General features: G+C 43.6%; 1 protein-coding gene and 1 long non-coding RNA gene across 11 annotated transcripts in view; one reads left to right on the forward strand and one right to left on the reverse strand.

The window, feature by feature from the left end:
- si:ch211-247n2.1 (calcium-activated potassium channel subunit beta-2) overlaps positions 1-13,386 on the reverse strand; it is a 50,209-nt gene extending 36,823 nt beyond the window's left edge. Inside the window, exons 1-5 of one of the 10 annotated variants that reach the window (XM_056276316.1) lie at positions 11,959-13,334; positions 10,957-11,149; positions 10,784-10,863; positions 10,631-10,685; positions 9,105-10,267 (exon numbers count right to left, since the gene is read on the reverse strand). In XM_056276316.1, the coding sequence (XP_056132291.1) occupies positions 9,365-10,267; positions 10,631-10,685; positions 10,784-10,836 (1,011 nt within the window). In that variant the 5' untranslated portion in view covers positions 10,837-10,863; positions 10,957-11,149; positions 11,959-13,334 and the 3' untranslated portion in view covers positions 9,105-9,364. Of the gene's footprint in view, positions 1-311; positions 405-9,104; positions 10,268-10,630; positions 10,686-10,783; positions 11,150-11,958 lie in introns of those variants that run through there. The other 9 variants (XM_056276314.1, XM_056276310.1, XM_056276311.1 and 6 more) reach the window with 9 other exon arrangements.
- Positions 1-13,439, forward strand: part of LOC130109419 (uncharacterized) — a 52,127-nt gene that overhangs the window by 3,000 nt on the left and 35,688 nt on the right. The gene's annotated exons all lie outside the window — the stretch shown is intronic.

Raw genomic sequence — 13,439 nt, forward strand, 5'->3', positions numbered from 1 at the left:
GTGTCAATATTGGTAGGAAATGGAAGGCATCCCGGCACACACATAACACTATCAGAACCAGTGTTTCAGAAGGTATTCGCTATGGAAAAGTTAGTTGCTTATGGGATTGAAGACAATGGTAGTACACAGCAGAAACAGGACTGGAGGCATACTCTCATATCAATACTGTCAGCCAAAATATGTCAAAGTCTTCCCTCTCCAATCTCTGCTGCAGCAAATCCAGCTCAGATTACATGATAAAATATTGGAATTACTTTTTTTTCACTTCAAGTCCTTTGTCCTATGTTCCATCATCAACCTCTTTAGCTTACCTTGTTTGCACCGTGGTCAAAAAGTTTCCTGGCTCAGGCGTTGGCCATGTTTTTTTAATCCCATTGCTGGATGAGACGTGGGATAGAGTGTCTGCAGATTAAAAATGACGGGAAACAAGTTAAGAAAAAAACGCTTTCCGTCAGTCATGCAAGCAGGTAGTCGGCCAATCAGCCACTGTGAATGTTTGCCTCCATCCTATTGCCTGAGCCTGTATGAGAGCTGGATTGTTGGGTTCACAGTAATGTTAACATCCTCTGTTATATCTCAGCGCTCTGCATGCCTCACATGCCCAACACGGCTCTGCACCGGCTGCAGACTGACAGACAGCCGCAGTAAACGCACAGCCACACACTGGCCCCCACCGCATCGGCTAATAATTAGTTGATAATGATGGGCGTCTGTGTTGGGGAGTTTGGGCCAGGAGGCGGGCCAAGTTTGGATGGATTCATATATGAGATGAGAGCGAGAGAGAGAGAGTAAATGAGTGCGAAGGAGAGGTGGGAGAGATGATGATTGTAAAAAAAACCACACAAAAAAAACCAAAGTATGTGTTTTACACCCCATTTACCTCAAACAAGACGAGCCCGCCCTGCTACATCTGATATTCACAATAAGAACAATCGAAGCAGAGGTAGAAATGGCATTCAAGCAAAGGTACCAAGATGGAAGTCTCTACTGTGTAAAAAGAATAAAGCTGTCCGATTTAAAGATTGCCAAACACAACCTGGACAAAGATGTTGAAAGATGCACTGACCCTGAAATGGTTATCGACATCTGGATGCAGTCATGATGCTACCAGACCACAGGAGAGGCGGCACCATTCACTCATAGCGCCACGTGTATGTAGGAGTAGCAGGCCATTGTAGTTATGAAAGAGGCCTCTTCCTTCACTGTTACACCAATTTCTGTCCAATACACACACTCATCCCCCGCATATGCTGCTAATACATGTTTAGCTGTTCTAAGTTAATGTTTTGAAAAAGACAAAAGTTTCTGAAGGTATTTGGGATGCATCACACAGATTACACAGCGCCACATGCAGCAGTGCAACTGTTTTATACGGTGGAAAACAAACTACTTACCTTTATCCAGCTAATGTAAGTACAGTTACTATGATGATAATTTGGTTACTAAACGTGTTTACTCCACTACATTTGAAGGAAACATACAAATTTTATCTCATTAATTCAGCACTCATCAATTTCTTTAAAAATTTTATACCAAAACGTTTTATTTATCAAAATCTTTTTTTTTTCACTTTGAGACTTACTGGATGGAAATTTGGAGGAAGCATTCAGAGAGCACATATCCAATACGATGATATATAACACATTTTTTTCCAAGTTCTGCTTTCATTTGAATTTTTGATCTGTAAACATTGTTTTCCCCTCGACCATGAGAGCAGCAATAAGCGGTTAAGAGAATGAATGGATGGGCATTGTTTTTTTGACGTCCATAACAGTAAGCTTTATTGCCCTCTAGAGGTTAGAAGGGTAAATTACACAGCCAGGAGACTCCTTCCTACCTCACTGTCTATGACAGGTGAGTGTCTCCTTTACTGGTATGAGCCAATGATCGTACTTCCTCTAAACCGGTGGTTCTCAATCAGGTCCTTAGGTACTACCACCACCTGTTGTTTCAGTTCATCTATTCTCCAATCAGGGAGGTTTCACGCCTGGAGCAACGGGTGATGATTACCTGCTAGAATAGCAAACCAGCAGGTGGTACCTGAGGACCTGATTGAGAACAACTGGTCTAAAGTAATGCTCAAACTGCGCTCTACCCACAACATGGGCCACTCGGGATTTAGGCCCCGTTTAGACTGCAAGCAAATCCGATTTGTTTCTCAAATCGGGTCTTTAGGACTGACTGTCCAGTCTGTTATTTGCAAGTGATCGGATCAGATTTGGCTTTGTTCAGACTGCAGCCACATCGTCGACCGATCTGCAGTGGTTGCTGTGGTAACAACGTAGGCGTGGGTATGTTGCACATGTGTTGTGTGACGTAATATGCTGGCGACATCTGTGCAGACACACAACAATGAAACACCATGGAGATATGTCATCTCAACCTTCGGGTACTGTCAAGTCGCGGTGCAGAACTTCTCCATCGCACCAGACAATATCAGCGACAGAGGAGGCTGGTATATACCACAATGTTCCATGCTGCAGTCACGGCAGGCGTCACTAGACAGTGCGAGGTGTGATGCAACCTGAAAAGTGTTGGCTGGTGGGAAAATGTAGTCCTCATGACATTTGATGATGACAAGTGGCTTGCCACCTTCAGAATGCGCCGGGGAACATTTGATATAATCTGGGACCGCCTACGACCCAGTCTCGTATGACAAGACACGCAGCTCAGGCAGGCAATATGTGTGGAGAAGCGGGTCGCAGTTGCCCTGTATTGGCTAGCCACCGGGTCAGGATACCGAACCGTTGCACATATCTTTGGGATGGGAAAAGCGACTGTGTGCGTGATTGTGCATGAAGTTTGTACCGCTTTGTCTGCACTGCGAAACGAGTACTTCAGGTTTCCAGTGGGCGATCGCCTGCAAAGCATCATTTGTGGCTTTAAAACAAGGTGTCTATTTCTTGAATATATTAATATTAGCACCACCTATATTATGGTCATAGTCACATAAACATGAACTGGTTAGTTGTGAACCTAGGAACTGAAATAAGGAATTGATTAGAACTGATAAGACACTGTAAGGACAAGTGATAACAAGAGCCCAATGTACCTGTACTTGCACTGGTTATATATGGCGAAATAAACTTCCTCTTCTATTCTAGGTGGGATTTTCTTCGGCTGTCCGGGGACTATTGTTCTCAATTTTTTAGGTCGTCTTCCTTCTCGTTGCATGTGGGTTTGAACTTCCGCGCTCAGAATCTGACGTTAACATGTGTTGTGTCGCGTTGCGTTGCAAGTGACGTAATGGACAGTTTGAAATCCGATTTGAGTGGCTGGAGCATCCAGACTGAGACAGCTTTAGAAATCGGATTTTAATCAGATATGAAACCACCTCCAAATGTGACTCAAATCTGATTTGCAAAGATCAGATTCCAATGTGTTTTTTTTCTGTTCAGACTACATAAAAGAAATCAGATTCCAATCTGGATTTGCCAAAAATCAGATTCGGGCTGCCAGTCTAAACGGGGTCTTAGTGTTCCTCGTCTTGAAACACAAAGAACACCTGGAAACTTTGTTTTCCATCACATCTTATCAAAGGCACTCAAATCTGTCTTGTCATCTGGGTGAGTTGCCACTTGTCTTAGAAGTCCCCCTTTAATGGGTTTTCTTTATCTCATCTACACTGACTGCATTGGCGTTAACGCTTTAAGATATGTAGACGGGGAGAAAGAGAGAAAGTTGATTGGGGGGAAACTGGTTTGCACCAAAGCTGGACAAAACATGCTAACAGAGCAAGGGCATGACACAGTAAGATATGGTAATAAAATCATTAAACACTTGTAAGTATAACGAAAATCCTTACAAAATAGATAGCATATACCTGCAATCACCTGGTTGGTCTGTCAATAGGGAAAAAAAGCAGATGCCCTTAGTTTTCCATTCTCTGCACAGTGATCTTGTGGCACGGTCATGGTGAGAGGTTACTATACAGACACGTACGTCATTTCCTACTTGTGGGTTGATGTTTTTCAGAAGAACTCAAGAGAAATACATGTCTTCAGTTCGAAAACAAATTATTGAATTTGGTTGAGTATTTTGTGTTTGCTTGAAGGCCTTCCTTGGGAATAGGCAAAGTAACATTTTTGATTTGTAGTTATTTACCTTGCCGAACACTAGAGGCCAGTGTTAAGCTAGAAATTAGACATTACCTTGGACTGCCCTGTTCAACTATCATTCTCCCAAGCCTTGTTTCCCTTCATACATGACTCTAATTGTATGGATGGGTTTCTTTTTTGTCTAACAGTTATAGATGAAAGGTATTGTTAATTTACTCTTCATTTCGCCTCCCATCTGCCGTCTTTTCCGGGATTTCACCAGCATAGTGCATCTGTCCTGAGACAGGGAAACTTTTGCAATCTGAGGTAGTGTGTGCTTCAATTTTCCAAAAATCCAGATGCTGTAAATGATCTTCACCTTGCACCTGGTTGATGTTTCTTTTTAGATAATACATCAGCCTTCTGCTCTCTTCCCTCCTCACAGATGACTGTGTGACACCACCCTCATCATCAACTTTACAGCCGTTTGAGTGAACAGCACCTAGGTAGGTCTGATCATCAACGATGATGAATCAGCCTACAGGGAAAAGGTGAGAAAATTGGCAGCAGTGTGTGCCAATGACAACCTGTTTCTCAGCATAAGTAAAAGAAGACAAATGATGAGTGACTTCAGCGGACAGATTAGAGAGTCCCCTCCCAACCAGCAATGAGCCAACACTGGAAAGACTTAGCAGTTTCAAGTTTCTTGATGTCCACATCACAGAGAGCTATATCTTGTGCTGCAAACAGCTCTATGTGTTCTTAGACTGGCCCTATTGCTGCCTATTGTTGGGTGGCGTGGCGGTCTATTCCGTTGCCTACCAACATGGGGATCACTGGTTCGAAGCCCCATGTTACCTCCAGCCTGCTCCCTACAGGCACACTTGCCGTATCTGTGGGTGGGAAGCCAGATGTGAGTATGTGTCCTGGTCGCTGCACTAGCGCCTCCTCTGGTCGGTTGGGGTGCCTGTTCAGGGGGGAGGGAGAACTGGGGGAAATAGCATGATCCTCCCATGTGCTACGTCCCCCTGGCAAAACTCCTCAGTGTCAGGTGAAAAGAAGCAGCTGGCAACTCCACATGTATTGGAGGAGGCGTGTGGTAGTCTGCAGCCATCCCCGGATCGGCAGAGGGGGTGGAGCAGCGACCGGGACAGCTCGGAAAATAAGGTAATTGGCCAAGTACAATTGGGGAGAAAAGGGGGGGGATCCAAAAAAAGAAAAGAAAAAAAGAACCTTATTGTTGGTGTTCTGGATAGTTCAAAGAACTGCACCGACTTGTCTGTGAATGTTCTCATTCATCCAGGTCATGGTTATCCAAAGGAGTTGAATCAAGTGCAACTGGACTTGGTATATATCCATGAAGACGTTTCGCCTCTCATCCGAGAAGCTTCCTCAGTTGGTGCCTTTCTGACTAGACCAAGCTAGTCTGCACCGGCTTGTAGACCCATATCAACATGTACACTAACGCTTGACCTCCTCTTTCTACCTCTGGTAGGATCTACTATCTGTTTTCCCATACTAAAGACTCTCACCTGGGCCCAGAATGATGTATTCAACTGCCAGTCTTCATCAGAGCTACTGACTCACTTAAATGATCTTTATTGGTACTCTGCAGTGACTATGAACTGCCACTGGCTGGTACTTTTGTGTCCTACCAATACCATTGGTGTCGACTACTGAACCCTTATGATCCTGTGACATAATTTTCCCTTATATTTTGTGGCAATATTAGTCTTATTTTGCGCTATCATTCTCCTATATTCATCTTCTCATAATGGCACTCAACTAGACATTAACTATTGGCTATGACATGACAAAGGGCTCTGATGCCGTTTGGTAGCACTTGAATTTATCTGCTATTTCCTTGACTCTTATAAGTTGCTTTGGATAAAAGCATCTGCTAAATGAGTAAATGTGAATGTAACACAACCAGAATAATCAAAAACAGCATGTCAACTCAATACCTCCTGACAAGGTTGAGGAAATTGAGCATGCCCATCTGACAGTGTACTGCCATACTGCAGCATGGCCCAGTTCGGGGGACCACAAGGCTCCACAGTGGGTGGCAGAGACAGCAAAATCCATCAGCAGCATCACTTTCCCACCTGTCCCAGACATTCACTGTAAATGTTGCCTGAAGAGGCCTGTAAAATCATCAGCTACCACGCACACCCCTGCTGTAGGTTAACAGACCTATCTAGTGAAAAGGTTCTGCAGCACCGGAGACAAATCACCAGATTCAAAGACAGTTTCTACCTGCAGGCCATAAAACGTATGAACCATATCAGCTAAGACCCTGATCTCCAGTTCAGCTTGAGGACTGTGATGGTTCTGTTACTCCGATTTTGTTAAACAACTAACACTTGGGCGTCTGGGTAGTCTAGCAGTCTATTCCATTGCCTACCAACATGAGGCTCAGCGGTTCAAATCCCCGTGTTACCTCCAGCTTGGTCGGGCATCCCTACAAACACAATTCCCTCTTGTGTACAAATGTAATGACGAACTTCTGCTTTTGCCACAAGTCAGCATATCGGTTTCCTGTTTACTTTGCGACCTGTCTCAGTCACTACAAACAACAAGATGAGTACTGTACAGAAAAGAAAGAAGTACAATGTGCGTGATTTGTACAAGTTTCAAAGAACTGTGAGTGGCTCTAATGAGCACTGCTGTGTGCCACTTTGCTCAGCTTCAAGTCGATATAACGGTGATTTGAGCTTCCACCGCTTCCCGAAAAACACCAGCCTTCACACGCAGTGGGTGCACAAAATTAGGAGGATGGGATTTTCGGTGACCCAACACAAACTAAGGTATGCAGCTGACATTTCGAGGATAATCAAATCATCACTACTGCTAAGGATAGATGGATTTTAGCAGCAAGCTCCGTCCCATCATTGTTTGAGTGGAACAGCTACACCAACAAGACATGGACTGGTGTTTGGGGGCACCGAACTCGACCATCAAGTCCGGAACCTGGCCCGGAGCCCGAGGAGGACATTGAGCAACCTGTCCCGATCATGGTCCCGATGGTCATGGACCACGCCTACAGGGCCAGCCGCACCGCGTGTGGGGACCGGGAGCAGTATGAAGATGTGTTGAGGGAAATCAAGGAGCTGAGACAGCAGCTCCAGACATCATCTACAAAACTCATTTGGACTCCAGCGGTTTGCTTCATCGCCTGAAGACATCAGATTTTACACCAGGTAAGAAATCTACAATAAACTCATCAAGCTAATAGTTGTAAGATCAACATCTGTTCTAACTGATTGCAGATTGGGAAGGTTACTTTTGAAATGTAGCAGGTTATGTATTTTTTCTCAGTAACTTATGGACTACAATTACATTTATTTTTTAATTTGATTACGTAACTCAGTTACACGTAACTAGTTACTCCTTAAAACACTGGTAATGACTGTGCCCTCTCAGGCCCTTGCATTAGTGTATATGATTGTATATTTCATGTGTGTTTGTGTTAAATTCCTGACTGTAAATATTCTGAATCTACTGTCTGTTTTAGTGTATTATTATTTCTGTTTTCTCTGTGGCATCTTAAGTATATTCTTGAGCTTGTACGACAACTGATTCCAATTACAATATTTATCTATTTAAGATTCCCCTCATACGAGCATCTGATGGCATTTTGGAACCTGATTGAGGCAGCAGCAGCCAAAATAATTAGGGTCACCAGAGCAAGAAAAACCTATGCCACTAGCACGACAACTGAAAGCCCTTCAACCAGACCAATTGTAAGTACCCACACACACACACACACACACTCACATCAAGTATGGAGCATGGAAAGGATGATTTTGAACTAACACTCATTAAACATTTCTCTCCCCAGAAACTGCTGCCGATAGATGAGCTTTTCCTTTTCCTGACATACCTGTCCACCGGCTGTACCCAGAGGGAGCTGGGCCATAGATTTAACATCCACCAAGTAACAGTCAGCTGAATAATCGTAACCTGGGCCAACTTCCTCTACAGCCTACTGGGCTCGGTCTGTATATGGATATCTCCTGCAGCTGTGAAGGCCAGTCTTCCACATGACTTGGATGGCAGCTAGAACAACACGCAAGTAGTCCTTGACTGCACAGAGCTACAGTGTCAAATACCTTCATCCCTGCTCCTTTAGAGTGAAGTTTTCTCCACCTACAAGTCCCATTGCACCTTCAAGGACATGGTAGGCATGTCCTCTCGTGGAGCCTTGACTTGTGTCAGGACTCTTAGAGGGTTTCATGAGTGACAAGGAGGTGTTTCGTCAGTCAGGGATTACATCACCCTTAACACCTGACATGGCCATCATGGTTGACGAGGGATTCTTGGTGGATGACCTTGTACCTGGGATTACTGTTCATCATCCTGCCTTCCTCTCCAAGAGGACCCAGATGCTGGAGGTGGATGTTCTGAAGACGCAGTCCATTGCCCATTTGAGGGTGCACGTCGAGAGAATGAGCAGAAGAGTTAAAGAGAATAAACTCTTTGATACCACTATCCTTCTCTCCATCTCAGGGAGCATAAATCAACTATTAACAGTCGCATGTCTCCTCTCAAATTACCAAAATGGACCTCTGGTCAAGAAATGGAGATATGAAAATTGAAATTGTAGCCGTATCCACTACCTCTTCTGAGGAACTTGACATGAGCTGTGTTTTGCTGTGTTAAACATAAACTTTTCTTATGAATTCCTTACCATTTTTAATTGGCAAATTGTCTTTGATAAGTTGTCTTTTGACTGTGTATTTCATGAGAACTTGAAGGTGCAGTTTAATAAAAAATATTCTAATAATCACAATTATGGTCATGTGATAATTCAGTTACAGTTGTCATTTGTGCAGTTGTCATCGTTGAAGGGGCAGTTCACCCAAAATTCATAAACAACATTTTTGTCCTTACCCGGAGTGCTATCTATCCATCCAGATTATTTTGGTGTGATTTGCCTAGTTTGAGATATCTGCTGTGACTCACAATGGAGCTGAATGGCACTCTGCCTGTGGAGAGATAACAGATATCTAAAACTAAGCAAATAACACCAATACAATCTGGATGGATGGATAGCACTCTGGGTAAGGGGGATTTTATTAAGTTTGGTGAACTGTCCCTTAAGTTCTGCAGTTATCATTGTGAAAATGGGAGACTTAGGTTAACTTAACTTAAAAAGAGCAGGAGTCTCTCAGACAGTTTACACTTTTATTGTGTTAACTTGGTGGGAGGGCAGTGTTACTGATCATGAAAAACATCTGCCATTAACAGTGAAAGTTAAAAAGATGCATAACATATTTACATATCGCATACAATATTTGATTGGCTATTATCTCAATCTTGAAACATTACAGGCATTTCTGCAGGTAGACATGGAAATAAAACCTGTCTACTTTCTCTCTGATCCCCTCTAACACATCACTGTCTCTGTATATTCTTTGAATTAGTATGTCTTCTTCGGCTGAGACTACAAAATCGCACCAATTCATTCCAGTTATTAGCATCTGCCCCTGTACTTGCCAGTAGTAAGCATGTGTTTTTTTTAGCTCCAATTTGCCTGACTTCATTTGGAGATATGGGCAGTCAACATAGCTCTTAACATCCAGGCACTTCATCTCAATCAGACCAAATGGACATGGCTCTGAAGGGTCAAAGATTAACCCATCTGGAGATGCCCCCAGCCAAGGAGCATCAGGGTGGATTACAAATCCACAGGGGTAGTGGTTGACCCTCTTCGTCTGGCAATACTCCCAGATAGCGTCTGCCTCCTTTTCGAGCCCCCTCTTCATAGCTGCCGTCTGACGGGTCCCTTGCAGTATCTGGTCAGCCAGATCTTCTTCACAGTTCACTCTAACTTGACAGATCTCCCTGAAATGTGAGGCAGTCAGTCTAGGCCTCCTTAGCTGATGCCATTCAGTACATGAACTTTGTGCTCTGGTAGCACATTCGAATTTGTGTGCCATGTCCCAGGTGACCTCAAGACTCTTAAGGTGTAGTTGTTGTAGTTCACTACGTACAAACATGCAACTGGATGGGTGCAGGCGGTAATTCTGAAGAGGCAGAGATGGAGGTGGTGGGGCAGCATGGAAGCACAAGTCTCTCTTTGTTGTTGCTGGTTGTTGGTAGGACAAAGGACTTCCGGCTTGAACCTTGCCAAGGGCTGAGTCAACCAGAGGAATTTCACAACTGATGCCCATGCTGCAGATCCTCGGCACCTCAGCTGCGGAGAAATCCTTATACACTTCTGTCACCTAGGGATGTAACAATATCTTTTAACAATATATCACGATATCAAACAACCACAATTATAGTACCGTAAACTTTCCCTGTAATATCCTGCCCACAACATGTTGCACATTATGCACAGCGTCGCACACCACTACAAAAGTTCACAATGGAGGACCCTTGTGTAAACGTTCTCATATTAGTTTTGGTTTAATAGTTGTTTTTTTTCTCAAAGCAGAATACTTGTTTGTATTTTTCGATGGGCCATAGTACGTTTAATTAAAAGGGGAACATTTTTTAAAATCATGAAATATCGTATACCGTGATATTTTGGTCAATATCGTATCGTACCGTACTGTGAAATTTGATATTGTTACATCCCTACTCACCCGAAGGACGGAAAGATCGGGTAGATCCCCACGGAGGCCTTTGTAGAGTGTGCTCCTGTGTGGTGCATAAAACTTATATAAGTGCCATACACATATTTTCATTCAAACATTCACGTAGGATATTGTAATAAATCTACAATATTCAGCTTTTACCTTACACCCTCCGTTGTTGCTCTACACTTTGGTTTAGCAGACGGCACAGCCATCTTGTCCACAGGGCCTTGCTTTATACCCTATCAAGTTAGGCAAGATATAGTTTGGAAAATATCACCTACAGGTGTATAATTATAGTGCACCAGGTTAATATGCCTTTTTTCGTGACTTGCCAAAGTTCTGGGCTTGTGCCATTGCTGTTCTCCCTCAGTACAGCTTAGCACAGGGGGGACCACTGGCGCCTTCAGCTGTGAGTAATGTGCTGACGGGAACAGCGAAGCAACACAATGGTTGCATAATGCTGTTCCAGCCACACGTGCAGCTGTGATGCATCAGCTCCACGGGACTGGAATCTTTCAGCACCACCTGCAAAAGTAAACTGTCATAGTAAATACTTATTTGTCTCAGCTTGTTTCATTCTTTAATCATTCTTTTAGGACACAATCTTGGTTTCTAAATAATTTCTATTTCTAATATTATTTTATAATCACAGATCAAATGTTATGGACTTCTATATGTTAGAGTATGTTGTATAATATGTCAACTGCACTAGATCAAGAGCCATAATCGTTTTCATTTGAGTCATGATACCCTCATACCTTTAACACCAGATTGCACCTTAAATGAACAACTAAGTTGAGGTAAAACATAGCTAATAACACCAGCAAGTGGCACAAGAACACATGCAAAAAGAACTGATGACCAAAACATGAACAACAACGTATTGACCCAGTGGGGGCCAGCTAGGTAAACTTACCTGCCTACTCTAAACACTCTTTTCATTATGTACAGATTTAAGATTTATATTATATTAAACATGTATGACCTTAGCTGAATCCCCAGGAACTTCAGGAACACTGGGTTTTAAAGTGTCAAGCTTATAACGGTTGGCTTATCAATCCTAGCTTCATCATACACTCAAACTGTGAGGCTTCTCTGATTTTCTCATGGACCTGTAGCCCATTGCCCTGACAGTCGCTTCACCTGTGCCCTGATCTTTGTTAGAAACTGAGAGAGGGGCAGAAAGTTAGTACAACAACGAACAGTTTGTGTTTGAAATTAAGAAAAACAAGCTAACGTCGTAAGCAAACCCAAATCTATAAATTAGCATGTCGCTAACTAACGCTAGCCGGCTGGCCGGCAGGTTAACGTTTAATACTACATTATCTACTTACCTTTGTAGTTGCGCAGATAACTCGATATGTACAGTTTGAATCCCTTTTCCCGCTTGCTTCTGGGAGCAGAGGGACAGGCATCAGCGATACGGTGGACATCGTTTACGTTTATTTTAGGCAGATCTTGGAGACATCTCGTAAAGATTGACATTTTTAGGTGATGCCGATAGAGACGGGAAGTAAACAGGAAACTGGTATGCCGACTTGTGGCGAAAGCGGAAGTTTGTCACTACACTTGTGCACAGAACGAATTGGCTGTGTCTGTGGGTGGGAAGCCGGATGTGAGTATGTGTCCTGGTTGCTGCACTAGCGCCTCCTCTGGTCGGTTGGGGCGCCTGTTCGGGGGGGAGGGGGAACCGGGGGGAATAGCGTGATCCTCCCATTTGCTAAGCCCCCCTGGTGAAACTCCTCACTGTCAGGTGAAAAGCGGCTGGCGACTCCGCATGTATGGGACGAGGCATGTGGTAGTCTGCAGCCCTCCCCGGATCAGCAGAGGTGGTGGAGCAGCGACCGGGACAACTCGGAAGAGTGGGGTAATTGGCCGATACAATTGGGGCGAAAAAGATTATTATACTTCATTTATATCACCCAACTGCCCCTCCGCTGTAAGTGCACGTTTTTTAACGCCTTGTTATAATTCAATATTGTAAATTGGCACATTGATGTATAGCATGTACATTTAGAACAGAGTTGTGTCCATATATGTGTACTCTAGATTTTGCTCTTTCATTGCATTTTTTACTTGGTAAATATTTCTTAACTCCCTCCATTGTAAATTTGCTTATTGAGAGCATCCGTGAGTAAACATTGCGCTGTCACTTTTATATTCACACATTATTAACAAAATTGAAAACTGAATTTGAAATGTCTCCGTATTTCAACTTAAATTCTTCCCCCTCTTAATTGAATCATGGGATCCTCACAGAATACCATCCCTTCTAGATCTTTGTTCCTTAATTCTAAAGATTTTCTGTCATCACTTCGAGCTGTTTTTCAGTAGTAGAGTGATACTTTGTCTCATCTCCGGACGCCTCCCGCTGTTGCTCTCTGAACGTTCCTTCTTTACCGCAATAGTTTTTTTTCTCTTCCTGTGGGCCTGATGGCTGCCGCAGAACCTGCAAAGCTAAAAGCTGTTATATTCTATATCTGGCCAAAGGAAAAGGGAAGCGGTTGTCTGCGGTGTTAGCAGAAATGGATGACAACGTCTATAAAAGAGCTCTTTGGATGATGTGAGCTGACCTGAAAATCCAGGCTGTGTCTCTCACCCAGAGTTGTCTTGAGGTCCAGGCTTTCGGCAGGTCCTGAGCTGGAGCATGCTGGTGTCACTGTCTGGGTATTTGACTGTCTGACTTAGAGGGCTGCCTAAACACACACTCAAATGTACAAGCGCGCGCACACACACATACACTCAGGCAGGGTGGTGTTAGATCGGCCCCGTCGGCGTTCAGGCAGAGAATTGGAGGAAGTGGAGGCTTTGCACC

This window comes from Lampris incognitus, chromosome 3 (genome assembly GCF_029633865.1).
Source record: "Lampris incognitus isolate fLamInc1 chromosome 3, fLamInc1.hap2, whole genome shotgun sequence".
NCBI classification, from domain to species: Eukaryota; Metazoa; Chordata; class Actinopteri; order Lampriformes; family Lampridae; genus Lampris; species Lampris incognitus.